Source organism: Bufo bufo, chromosome 5 (assembly GCF_905171765.1).
Source record: "Bufo bufo chromosome 5, aBufBuf1.1, whole genome shotgun sequence".
NCBI classification, from domain to species: Eukaryota; Metazoa; Chordata; class Amphibia; order Anura; family Bufonidae; genus Bufo; species Bufo bufo.
Genome location: NC_053393.1, coordinates 206,431,823 through 206,445,568, shown reverse-complemented (window position 1 = coordinate 206,445,568; position 13,746 = coordinate 206,431,823). Strand labels below are relative to the sequence as shown.

Below are 13,746 nucleotides of genomic sequence, written 5' to 3'. Positions count from 1 at the left end.
ACACGGTGATAACTCTCTGAGTACAGATAATGTAGTAGATGTCACCTACAGTCCTATGTAACACCACAGATAACACAGTGATAACTCTCTGAGTGCAGATAATGTAGTAGATATCACCTGCAGTACTATGTAACACCTCAGATAACATGGTGATAACTCTCTGAGTACAGATAATATAGTAGAGTCACCTGCAGTCCTATGTAACACCACAGATAACACAGTGATAACTCTCTGAGTGCAGATAATGTAGTAGATATCACCTGCAGTCCTATGTAACACCTCAGATAACACGGTGATAACTCTCTGAGTACAGATAATGTAGTAGATGTCACCTGCAGTCCTATGTAACACCACAGATAACACAGTGATAACTCTCTGGGTACAGATAATGTAGTAGATGGATGTGAGGACCCAAAATTCAGAACACGCACAGTGTGACCTGAAGTCTGGGGCGGGGCTGAGGCAGTGTGGGCCAAATTCTATATGCACCCCTCCTCTCCCAAACAGATATTTGGATGGACATAACCTACGTTGCTATGAAATATACAGGAGAATACAGCTCCATACCTGTTACATCCAGTGACATCTCCTGTGATGTAGACTTTCCTCAGCGTCTTCATTTGAAGATAGGACCGTCATGATAACTGCTTTCAGCCGCGTCTCGTCTCTGCAGAGTTTCAAAGATTTTTTTTTAGATTCCACTTTACTATCATCCTCAGATAACAGACCTCCCCTCCCCCGTAGTGCCCATAAGTATAATGCCCTCTGTATAATTATGATCTATAATGGCCCCCTCTGTATAATTATTATTAATAACATTATAATGGCCCCCTCTGTAGTGTTATTGTAATAATTATGGCCCCCTCTGTATTAGGCAACATTCACACGTCCGCAGAATGGGTCCGCATCCGTTCCGCAATTGTGCGGAATGGGTGCGGACCCATTCAATCTCTACGGACAAGAATAGGCATTTCTATAGGGGTGCTGGCCATGTGTATTGCGGATCCGCAATACACTACGGACGTGTGAATGGACCCTAATAGTAATAATGATGGCCCCCTTCAGCCCCTCCGGCATACAGTCTCATGTAAGATACATATCAAATGTAGAACAGGTAAACCAGTGGCACTACACCAAACCTATGGTTATTAGGATGCAAGTACCGAGGAGTGATGCCTCACGGAGATGCTCAGCCTGTAGCAGCAGTGAGCATGTATGATAAAACGAAGGAGAAAATAAAACGAGCGGCACTGACCGATTGTGGACAGGTAACTTTATTCCATGGCAGGAGGGGGGTGCATAAGGTGCAGACACAGCAGAGAGTAAGCGACAGCCGTTTCGCGCGTGTGTGCGCTTCTTCTGGCTTTCCACCATTGACGGGGTCACGGCACCTTCTATGGTGCACAGGAAGCCGCTTCATCGCCGTAATTGCTTAATTACTACATAATCAACACCTGACCTTTCAGAACGGAGGGCAGGGATTTCGGTCGATGGCGGGACCCCTTCAATAATGTAAAGGGCATGTGTGAAATACATAAACCAATAAAACAAATACAATATACAAGAATGATTCGTTACAGAAATACACTCATATCTATTTTTTCATTTAGTCCCAAAGGACCCATTGCATCTGTGCGTAGGATCCATGTAGTTTCTCTTCTCAGAAGCTCCCTTTCTCTATCACCACCTCTCTCAGTGCGGTTAACTATTTCAAGACCAGCAAAGGTTAATACAGTGGGGTTTCCATTATGTGCCCTGTTCACATGATCTATTAACCGCAGAACACCCTTCCCTGTTTTTAAGGAATTTAGGCGTTTGCGGAATCTTTCAAATAAACAGCGGATGGTTTTTCCAATGTAGAAACGTCCGCATCTACATAAAATTATATAAACCACAAATTTGCTGCGGCAGGTAATAAGTGGAAAAACTTTATGTACTATCCCTGCAACAGAGATCACTTGTAGTTGGGAGTTGAAGTTGCAGAAGGAGCAGCTTCTGCAACTCCTGTTCCCTTTTGGTCTCTGTTCAGACAGCCATGTGAGGCGGTTTTTTCTAAAATGGCTAGTTACTACTTGATCGCGTATAGTATGGCATCTTCACTGGTTTCATATCTTTCAATTGTTTTAGAGAATCATCCCTCACTAGGATACTCCAATTTTTCCTTATGACCTGTTTTATTTTGTCGGCCATAGGGCTAAATTTAAAGGAAAAAGCGAAGGGTGGGGGCCCTTTGATTGTGGATTTACCCTCCCTCAATTCTGTCTGGTGTACTTCTGACGCTTTTTTCTTGGCTTGATTTAACAAGTCTGAGGGATACCCTCTATGTCTCAGCCTATCGCGCAAATCCAGCGCCAAGTCTTCTAAATTGACCATATGGCACTGATTTTTTCACTGTACTTGGGTGATAGCTTGAGAAGTGGAGGAGGGAGTTGGCGGCGGTCGGCTTACGAAAACCTTCCGTCACCAGCTCCCCCTCCACCACTGATACCACTACATCCAGAAACTCGATTTTATTGCCCCCAAACTGGTAAGTAAACCGCATGTTCATGTCATTCTGTGTATTCAAGTAATCCACAAAATCTTGGAAATGTACCTCGTTGCTGGACCATATGATAAAAACATCATCCACGAACCTGTAATAGGCATGTATATATTTCAAGTAAGATACAACCTTCCCCCTGCCTTCAGCCACTTCAGCATACAGTCCCATGTAAATAATATTACCCTTTCTTCAGACCCCTCTAACATGCAGTCTTCAGTACAAGGATTATTCCTCCTCCCTTCAGCCCCTGCAAAAAGCCCCCCAAGTAAAAATAACAGTCACTATTCTCCTCCACATACTGACCTGCAGCCTGTGCTCCTCTCTTCAACATCCTGCTCTGTAGAATTTCCCGCTCATCTTTAGGCCCGCCCCCTGTATGTCGAGACTCCGCCTCTTCCCCTGACATCATACCTCCCAGGAGAAACTCCATTCTAGGCACTACGGATGTTCTATTGCCTCATAGGCTTCAGGCCACTATCCTGAAGCCTATGAGGAAGAATTGATAGTATGTTTTTTGTGAGGTGGCATCATTTTAGGTTTTTTTTACACCGTTTCCTTTGATGGGGTAGATCATGTGATATTTTTGTAGAAAAAAAAAGAAAATAGACATATTTGTTCCAAAACGTCCATTCAGAGATGAACCCGACCGCCCAGGATGTTAATAGTCAATGGGTGGTCGGGAAGTAGTTAAAGATGTTGTCTCATTTCAGAAAATGGCATTTATCATGTAGACAACATTAGTACAAGGCACTTACTGATGTATTGTGATTGTCCATATTGCCTCCTTTGCTGGCTTCATTCATTTTCCCATCATATTTTACACTGCTCGTTTCCATGGTTATGACCACTCGGCAATCCAGCAGCAGTGGTCGTGATTGCACACTATAGGAAGAAGTGATGGCCTATGCGCACTCCAGCTGTCCCAGTCACCAGTGAGCCCGGCGCTCATTCCTATAGTGTGCAAGCACGTTGTAACCATGGAAACGAGCAGTGTATAATGTGATGGAAAAATGAATCAAGCCAGCAAAGGAAGCAATATGTACAATCACAATACTTTAGGAAGTGCCTTGTATTAACTTTCTCTACATGATAAATGCCATTTGCTGAGGTGAGACAACCCCATTAACCACCTCCGGACCGCCTAACGCAGGATCGCGTTCCGGAGGTGGCAGCGCTGCGCACAGTCACGCATATATGCGTCATCTCGCGATGGCCGAGATTTCCTGTGAACGCGCGCACACAGGCGCGCGCGCTCACAGGAACGGAAGGTAAGAGAGTTGATCTCCAGCCTGCCAGCGGCGATCGTTCGCTGGCAGGCTGGAGATGTGTTTTTTTTAACCCCTAACAGGTATATTAGACGCTGTTTTGATAACAGCGTCTAATATACCTGCTACCTGGTGGTCCCCTTTGTTTGGATCGACCACCAGAGGACACAGGTAGCTCAGTAAAGTACCACCAAGCACCACTACACTACACTACACCCCCCCCCCCCCCCCGTCACTTATTAACCCCTTATTAGCCCCTAAACACCCCTGATCACCCCATATAGACTCCCTGATCACCCCCCTGTCATTGATTACCCCCTGTCATTGATCAACCCCCTGTAAAGCTCCATTCAGACGTCCGCATGATTTTTACGGATCCACTGATAGATGGATCGGATCCGCAAAACGCATCCGGACGTCTGAATGAAGCCTTACAGGGGCGTGATCAATGACTGTGGTGATCACCCCATATAGACTCCCTGATCACCCCCCTGTCATTGATTACCCCCCTGTCATTGATTACCCCCCTGTAAAGCTCCATTCAGACGTCCGCATGATTTTTACGGATCCACTGATAGATGGATCGGATCCGCAAAACGCATCCGGACGTCTGAATGAAGCCTTACAGGGGCATGATCAATGACTGTGGTGATCACCCCATATAGACTCCCTGATCACCCCCCTGTAAAGCTCCATTCAGATGTCCGCATGATTTTTACGGATCCACTGATAGATGGATCGGATCCGCAAAACGCATCCGGACGTCTGAATGAAGCCTTACAGGGGCGTGATCAATGACTGTGGTGATCACCCCATATAGACTCCCTGATCACCCCCCTGTCATTGATTACCCCCCTGTCATTGATCACCCCCCTGTAAAGCTCCATTCAGACGTCCGCATGATTTTTACGGATCCACTGATAGATGGATCGGATCCGCAAAACGCATCCGGACGTCTGAATGAAGCCTTACAGGGGCATGATCAATGACTGTGGTGATCACCCCATATAGACTCCCTGATCACCCCCCTGTAAAGCTCCATTCAGATGTCCGCATGATTTTTACGGATGCACTGATAGATGGATGGGATCCGCAAAACGCATCCGGACGTCTGAATGAAGCCTTACAGGGGCATGATCAATGACTGTGGTTATCACCCCATATAGACTCCCTGATCACCCCCCTGTCATTGATTACCCCCCTGTAAAGCTCCATTCAGATGTCCGCATGATTTTTACGGATCCACTGATAGATGGATCGGATCCGCAAAACGCATCCGGACGTCTGAATGAAGCCTTACAGGGGCGTGATCAATGACTGTGGTGATCACCCCATATAGACTCCCTGATCACCCCCCTGTCATTGATTACCCCCCTGTCATTGATTACCCCCCTGTAAAGCTCCATTCAGATGTCCGCATGATTTTTACGGATGCACTGATAGATGGATGGGATCCGCAAAACGCATCCGGACGTCTGAATGAAGCCTTACAGAGGCATGATCAATGACTGTGGTTATCACCCCATATAGACTCCCTGATCACCCCCCTGTCATTGATTACCCCCCTGTAAAGCTCCATTCAGATGTCCGCATGATTTTTACGGATGCACTGATAGATGGATCGGATCCGCAAAACGCATACGGACGTCTGAATGAAGCCTTACACGGGCGTGATCAATGACTGTGGTTATCACCCCATATAGACTACCTGATCACCCCCCTGTCATTGATCAACCCCCTGTCATTGATCACCCCCCTGTCATTGATCACCCTCCTGTCATTGATCACCCTCTGTAAGGCTCCATTCAGACATTTTTTTGGCCCAAGTTAGCGGAATTATTTTTTTTTTTTCTTACAAAGTCTCATATTCCACTAACTTGTGTCAAAAAATAAAATCTCACATGAACTCACCATACCCCTCACGGAATCCAAATGCGTAAAATTTTTTAGACATTTATATTCCAGACTTCTTCTCACGCTTTAGGGCCCCTAGAATGCCAGGGCAGTATAAATACCCCACATGTGACCCCATTTCGGAAAGAAGACACCCCCAGGTATTCCGTGAGGGGCATATTGAGTCCATGTAAGATTGAAATTTTTGTCCCAAGTTAGCGGAAAGGGAGACTTTGTGAGAAAAAAATTAAAAATATCAATTTCCGCTAACTTGTGCCAAAAAAAAAAAATTTCTATGAACTCGCCATGCCCCTCATTGAATACCTTGGGGTGTCTTCTTTCCAAAATGGGGTCACATGTGGGGTATTTATACTGCCCTGGTATTCTAGGGGCCCCAAAGCGTGAGAAGAAGTCTGGTATCCAAATGTCTAAAAATGCCCTCCTAAAAGGAATTTGGGCACCTTTGCGCATCTAGGCTGCAAAAAAGTGTCACACATCTGGTATCGCCGTACTCAGGAGAAGTTGGGGAATGTGTTTTGGGGTGTCATTTTACATATACCCATGCTGGGTGAGAGAAATATCTTGGTCAAATGCCAACTTTGTATAAAAAAATGGGAAAAGTTGTCTTTTGCCAAGATATTTCTCTCACCCAGCATGGGTATATGTAAAATGACACCCCAAAACACATTCCCCACCTTCTCCTGAATACGGCGATACCACATGTGTGACACTTTTTTGCAGCCTAGGTGGGCAAAGGGGCCCATATTCCAAAGAGCACCTTTAGGATTTCACAGGTCATTTACCTACTTACCACACATTAGGGCCCCTGGAAAATGCCAGGGCAGTATAACTACCCCACAAGTGACCCCATTTTGGAAAGAAGACACCCCAAGGTATTCCGTGAGGGGCATGGCGAGTTCCTAGAATTTTTTATTTTTGGTCACAAGTTAGTGAAAAATGATGATTTTTTTTTTTTTTTTTTTCATACAAAGTCTCATATTCCACTAACTTGTGACAAAAAATAAAAACTTCCATGAACTCACTATGCCCCTCACGGAATACCTTGGGGTGTCTTCTTTCCAAAATGGGGTCACTTGTGGGGTAGTTATACTGCCCTGGCATTCTAGGGGCCCAAATGTGTGGTAAGGAGTTTGAAATCAAATTCTGTAAAAAATGACCTGTGAAATCCGAAAGGTGCTCTTTGGAATATGGGCCCCTTTGCCCACCTAGGCTGCAAAAAAGTGTCACACATCTGGTATCTCCGTACTCAGGAGAAGTTGGGGAATGTGTTTTGGGGTGTCATTTTACATATACCCATGCTGGGTGAGAGAAATATCTTGGCAAAAGACAACTTTTCCCATTTTTTTATACAAAGTTGGCATTTGACCAAGATATTTATCTCACCCAGCATGGGTATATGTAAAAAGACACCCCAAAACACATTCCTCAACTTCTCCTGAATACAGAGATACCAGATGTGTGACACTTTTTTGCAGCCTAGGTGGGCAAAGGGGCCCATATTCCAAAGAGCACCTTTCGGATTTCACAGGTCATTTTTTACAGAATTTAATTTCAAACTCCTTACCACACATTTGGGCCCCTAGAATGCCAGGGCAGTATAACTACCCCACAAGTGACCCCATTTTGGAAAGAAGAGACCCCAAGGTATTTCGTGATGGGCATAGTGAGTTCATAGAAGTTTTTATTTTTTGTCACAAGTTAGTGGAATATGAGACTTTGTAAGAAAAGAAAAAAAAAAAAGAAAAATCATCATTTTCCGCTAACTTGTGACAAAAAATAAAAAGTTCTATGAACTCACTATGCCCATCAGCGAATACCTTAGGGTGTGTACTTTCCGAAATGGGGTCATTTGTGGGGTGTTTGTACTGTCTGGCCATTGTAGAACCTCAGGAAACATGACAGGTGCTCAGAAAGTCAGAGCTGCTTCAAAAAGCGGAAATTCACATTTTTGTACCATAGTTTGTAAACGCTATAACTTTTACCCAAACCATTTTTTTTTACTCAAACATTTTTTTTTTATCAAAGACATGTAGAACAATAAATTTAGAGCAAAATTTCTATATGGATCTCGTTTTTTTTGCAAAATTTTACAACTGAAAGTGAAAAATGTCATTTTTTTGCAAAAAAATCGTTAAATTTCGATTAATAACAAAAAAAGTAAAAATGTCAGCAGCAATGAAATACCACCAAATGAAAGCTCTATTAGTGAGAAGAAAAGGAGGTAAAATTCATTTGGGTGGTAAGTTGCATGACCGAGCAATAAACGGTGAAAGTAGTGTAGGTCAGAAGTGTAAAAAGTGGCCTGGTCTTTCAGGGTGTTTAAGCACTGGGGGCTGAGGTGGTTAACATGCACATCCACCTCCTTGGGGGATCATATGCAGACCCCTGTCTCTGATGGTGTATAACAATACATGCAGATAGGAGGCTGTATATTTTTCCTCCCTAGATGGCGTGTCTGTAGAACATACATCTGCAGTTTAACAGAAAATATACTAAGCAAGAAGTTGACATAGAATTTTCCAAACCAAACCATATACATCATCAGCTGCTACAAACTGTCCACAATAGTAGACTCGCCATGTACAGTAGAAGAACGCTTTATGTATGGTCCTTGCAAAGTTTCTCGCAGCATCTGGTATTTTTAGAGCGATTCCTAATGATTTATGTGTTTTCTGTTTTTCTGCAGAACTCTTTACTGCGCCAAAGGGAATTATGAATTTGGCATATCACGAGTTATCAAAAGCTTGGAGCCGTACAACAAAAAGGCAAGTCTAAATATATAAACTGGACCTCAGGCATTTAGTCTATTAGGGAAGTAAAAAGTTGTACTTTTTTACATCATATCATTTTTGTAAATATAAAAAATAAAGTGTGTCCCTCTCTCTTTCTTATAGTCCTGTAAAGCTATCTGCTCTTTAATAAAAGAATTGAACTACGTGGGTCCCTCTATGGATGCAGAATAGGCCATGAATGGCTGATAGATGTAGGCTCTACCTCTCAAATCTACACCTGTGTGAAGATTGGGGGTCCCTTACCCCACCTGGTGAAGTGACCACCACTTCATCCTGGTGGAAAATGAATGGCTGCCTCGCTAAGCGGGTTAAGGGACCCCCCCAGTATGTACACAGGTGTGCATGCCAGAGGTGGAACCAACATCTGTGAGACATCTATGGCGCATCCTGTGGATATATCAAATGTCTAGGTTGGAAATACCACTTTAGAAAAGCCTGTCTTATGAAAAGCCAGCCAAGATCACTTGGGGTCCAGCTTCATGGGCGGCTGGGCCAACCACAGTGACACTCTTATTTAAAGGTTATGTACACCTTTTGTGGCATTTTTTTTTTTGTTGCCATTTTACTCATTTTTGGCTACAAATAATTCTGTTCAATTGTTCTTTATTAAAAATGTTCAGCCGTTTCTGGGATACAAGAGTTAAAAATCAGTCTGTTGCAAGCTGTCACTGTTACAGACAGTGGGTGTGGACCCACTGTGCCAACTAACCAGTTTGGATTTGGGCTAAGGCTAGGGGCGTTGTCCTGGCGGTTCCCTGGTACCCTGGTTCCCTTTAAACCCTGTACAGGGATCTGGACTTTGCCGCAAGGAACCAACCAGGCTTCTACCTCCTGGAGTAGTCCTGGTGTAGTTGGCTGCTGACCCACAGGAGTCAGAGACACAAGTGTGAAGCACCAAGGACACAGGCAAAAGCGTAGTCTGAACACAGTCCAATAGTCAGGGCAGGCTGAATACAAGTGTAATCCAAGTCACAGTTCCAAGGTTGGGGCAAGCAGCAAGGAGCGGAAACGGAAGACAAACAAGGTTCGGTACATGGATATCCAGACGAGATCACCTTCACTGGTTACTAGCAATGAATAACCTCAAAGCTCAGGCGATAAGGTAGAACCACAACTCGGCTAAATAGGGAGACTGATCAGCAACTTAACCAGCATCTGGACAGGGGCAGGAGGAAAGCATTAACTCTCTCAGTGCTGAAGGAAAGTTCACAGAGCTCTAATCCCAAGTCACACAGGGAAAGCAGAGCAACATCCACACCTGCCCGGGACAGCAAGACCGCGGCGGGCACAGACTGCCCGTGTGACAGTTACTTTATGTTTCCTTTGAATCCTGTCGTCTGACTGCTCATATGTAGTTCTTATCTCTGATCTCCCGACCTCATAAACCTCTGGTAAGCTCTATTAAGTGTTTATGAAGTTAGGCGATCAGAAATAAGAGCTACACATGAGCCATCAAATGATTGGAGCAAATAGACAGATTTTTAAATCTTGTATCTCAGAAATGGCTGAACATTTTCAATGAAGACTAATTGAAAAAATGGTTTTGTAGCCAAAAATGAGTAAAATGCAGTCATAAAAATTAATCCCACAATATTTTCTTCACAATATCTCTTGATTTGCTTTACAGCTTGGAACTGACACATGGTATTATGCAAAGAGGTGCTTCCTATCCTTGCTGGAGAACATGTCAAAGCACATGATCATGCTCCAGGACAGTGTCATCTATGAATGTATTCAGTTTTTGGAACATTGTGAAAGTAAGTTTTAAAAGGTTATGGGACAGGGTTGCAAAGGCGAACACAGATCATGGAGCCGACGTACATGTGTTTTACCTATTTTGTAAAGGATCAGGAATCACTTAGAATAAAATTTAAAGGGGTTATGTCATCTGAGACATTGGTGGCATATCACTAGGATATGCTACCAATGTCAGATAAGTGCGGGTCCCATTTCTGGGACCCGCATCTATTTCTAGACCGGGGCTCCCAAAGTGAACGAAAGCGCACCGAGCATGTGCAGTGTGCTTTCCATTCATTTCTATGGGAGTTCCAAACATAGCAGAGCCAGCTATTTTCAGACGTCCCATAGGACTGAATGGAGAGTGCACCACACAAGCTTTGCCACTAATCCATTCACCTCTATGGGACTGACAGATATACTGTAGCTGAGCCACTGCTCGGCTATATTCACAACTCCCAGAGAAATGAATAGTGAGTGGCCGCACAATGCAGGGGTCCCGTTCTAGAGATGGGTGCAGGTCCCGAAGGTGGGACGCGCACCTATCTGACAGTAGTGTATGAGATAAGACAACCCCTTTAAAGAGGTAAAACTAGACCTCCTTTGATACCAAATGCACCCACTTGAGGCCCTCTCTCGCCAGCCTAAATTCTCTTTAGGGATCCAAAAATGTTGTCCACTAGCATAAGTTTAGGGAGGGTGTGTGTGACATAACCTCTCCAGAATAACTAAGGGCAGAGATGACGCTAGGATTTTTTAACCTGGAGCAAAGACTCAGTTTGGTGCACCCTCCATGTAATGGAATAAAAAAAAATCCTTTCTACTGGTACAAATATGATCCCCACTAACACTAGTACCTGGGCACATGCCCTTTGAGCCCCGTCTCTACACTCTTGGCTAACAACCAGTAAAACAAATTACTGTGGCTACTCGGAATGGGATCGAACTATTTGATGCCTGGCACAGAGTACTGTTGCTGATGCCGCCTTTTTAATGAGCAGAAATCAGCACTTCTAAACATATGTATTAATGGTATAAAACTTTAGTAAAATACTATCACAACAATACCGTACAGTGAACTTCTTCTTTTTCTTTGACAGTTTATGGCAAGAACACCCCAGCCATAATCGAGCAACCACTGGAAGAAGAGAAGATGCACATTGGCAAGAACACTGTTACCTATGAAGCAAGACAACTAAAAGCATTATTGTATGAAATAACATCCTGGAACATATAAATTACCTGTATCTTGACATCATTTTTTTTTTTTTTTTGTGCTTTTTCATGATATTGGTGTAAATGTAATTTTATAGTGTTTCAATTAAATTATTTTACTAGTATACTGATGTTCAGAATGCATATGGGTTGCAAGTCTATGGCTGCAGGTCGTCTAACACCATGCTAGCAGCATCCTAGGAGACTGTTCCAATAACTGGACATTCTGGTAGTTGCTTAGGTTCCATTTTTCAGCTGCCATCACTTTTTAGCCACATGCACCCATATCCAGACATATTTGGTCATGGGAACTAGCGGACTGCCATCCTGTTGCACATGTCGCCATGTACCTGCATCATTATATTTTGTACAACATGTAGATTTTCCCCCAGATGCATATTCATCCTAAATAGTGTTGTGTTCAGATAAGGCAAATGTAGGGCTGCAGTGTAAAGCATGTAGGTAGGAATAGCACAACTTAGGCCTCATGCACACGACCGTTGTTGTGTTCCGTTCCGCAAAATGGGGTTCTGTTGTTCCGTGATCCGTTTCCGTTTTTGTCTTCCTTTATTTTTGGAGGATCACCAGACATGAAGGAAAGTTCAAAAAAAATCTAAGTCAAGTTTTCCATGCAAATGATAGGAAAAAAACGGACGCGGATGACAATCTTGTGTGCCTCTGTGTTTTTTCACGGTCCCATTGACTTGAATGGGTCCGCGAACCGTTTTCCGTGAAAAAAATAGGACAGGTTATATTTTTTTGACGGACTGGAACCACGGATCATGGATGCGGATGACAAACGGTGCATCAGCCGAGTTCTCAACGGACCCATTGAAAGTCAATGGGTCCGCAGAAAATCACGAAAAACGGAACCACGGACACGGAATAAAACAACGGTCGTGTGCATGATGCCTCAAGCATATGATCAGAGAGGTGGTGGATTTCAGGGTTTCAAGTGTGTCTAAAGCTAGTCATACACAGATGTGTATTAGCCACAACCGTTCGGACAATCTTCTAATGTGTATGGTGGCCTTTCGACTCTCACCCATTGGCTACTGATGGGGAGATAACAATAAGACATGTTGGATTTCAATGCACCGTCATTTTGTTACCCACTAGAGGTTTATAAGTATGGGAGGATAAGCAGAGATCAGCTATCTCATGTGTATGGCTGTAGGGGTTGTCCGCTTTTTTTTTATATTGGTTATCTCTCCTCAGGATAGGTCATCCATATCAGATCAGCGGGGGGCTCACTCCTGACACCCCTGATGGTCAGCTGTTTGAAGAGACCGCGGTGCTTGTACGAGCGCTGCCTTCTCTTCACTGTTTACATGCTCACTGTCACAAGTGCAGTGGCAAGGAGGTGTAATTACAATTCCGCCGTCCCCTTTCACTTCATTGAGTCGGCTCCTTCCTATTCAAGGGAAATATAATGTAATGACAACTGCTCCTCACTGCAGTTGCGACAGCGAGCAGGTAAACGGTGAAGAGAAGGCAGCACTCATACGAGCGATGGGGTCGCTTCAAACAGCTCATCGGCGGGGGTGACGGGAGTCGGCCAATCTGATATTAATGACATGTCCCCAGGATAGGTCATCAAAATAAAAATAAAAAGCGGACAACCCTTTTAAATCTGTTTTAGTGGATAAGAAATAAGACTTGTCGTGATATAATTTTTGTATGATCCCTAAACAAAAGGGATCTTTCCTTTTTGGCCTAGACCTTAAAATTCTCTCTAAGGGTAACGGAATGAGAAGGGATGATTCTTGATGGTATTTGAGTCTTCTGAACAAAACTGCCAGAACATTCGTTTGATTAAAGAGAAAGACCTGGGTATTACCCAGGGGCGTTGCTAGGGTCTCAAAAGATCCGGGGCACAAGCCCCAATAAATATATTGCCCCCCCCCCCCCGCACTTTGCTGTACTTGCTATACAGCAGCACTTACCTGTCACATCCAGGGCCTCCAGGTGACGTCTCCTCTCTGTCATCATCTTCTCTGTAGATCTTCTCTCTCATCATCTTCTCCACTCGGTCTGGACAACTTCTTTCAGCCGCCTCGTCTCTGCAGAGTGTGACACACAGACATCTTAGCTTCCTCACATTCTATCATTATCCCCCAACTGGAGTCCCCACAGTTTTATCCTGCTGCTAGCTGTGCCCCCCCCCCCCCCCCCCCCAAGGGTGTAGCTATAGGGGGTGCAGAGGTAGCAGTTGCTACTGGGCCCAGGAGCCTGAAGGGGCCCAAAGACACTTGTGCCGCATAGGAAGACACACAAAGCA

The 13,746-nt window shown here is 44.2% G+C and overlaps 1 protein-coding gene across 1 annotated transcript in view; it reads left to right on the top strand.

The window, feature by feature from the left end:
- The window catches only part of LOC121001946 (tetratricopeptide repeat protein 30A), a 59,323-nt gene extending 47,748 nt beyond the window's left edge, over positions 1 to 11,575 (top strand). Inside the window, exons 17-19 of the mRNA XM_040433220.1 lie at positions 8,408 to 8,486; positions 10,141 to 10,270; positions 11,351 to 11,575. Of these exons, the coding sequence (XP_040289154.1) occupies positions 8,408 to 8,486; positions 10,141 to 10,270; positions 11,351 to 11,487 (346 nt within the window). The 3' untranslated portion in view covers positions 11,488 to 11,575. The remainder of the gene's footprint in view (positions 1 to 8,407; positions 8,487 to 10,140; positions 10,271 to 11,350) is intronic.
- The last annotated feature ends 2,171 nt before the right edge of the window (positions 11,576 to 13,746 follow it).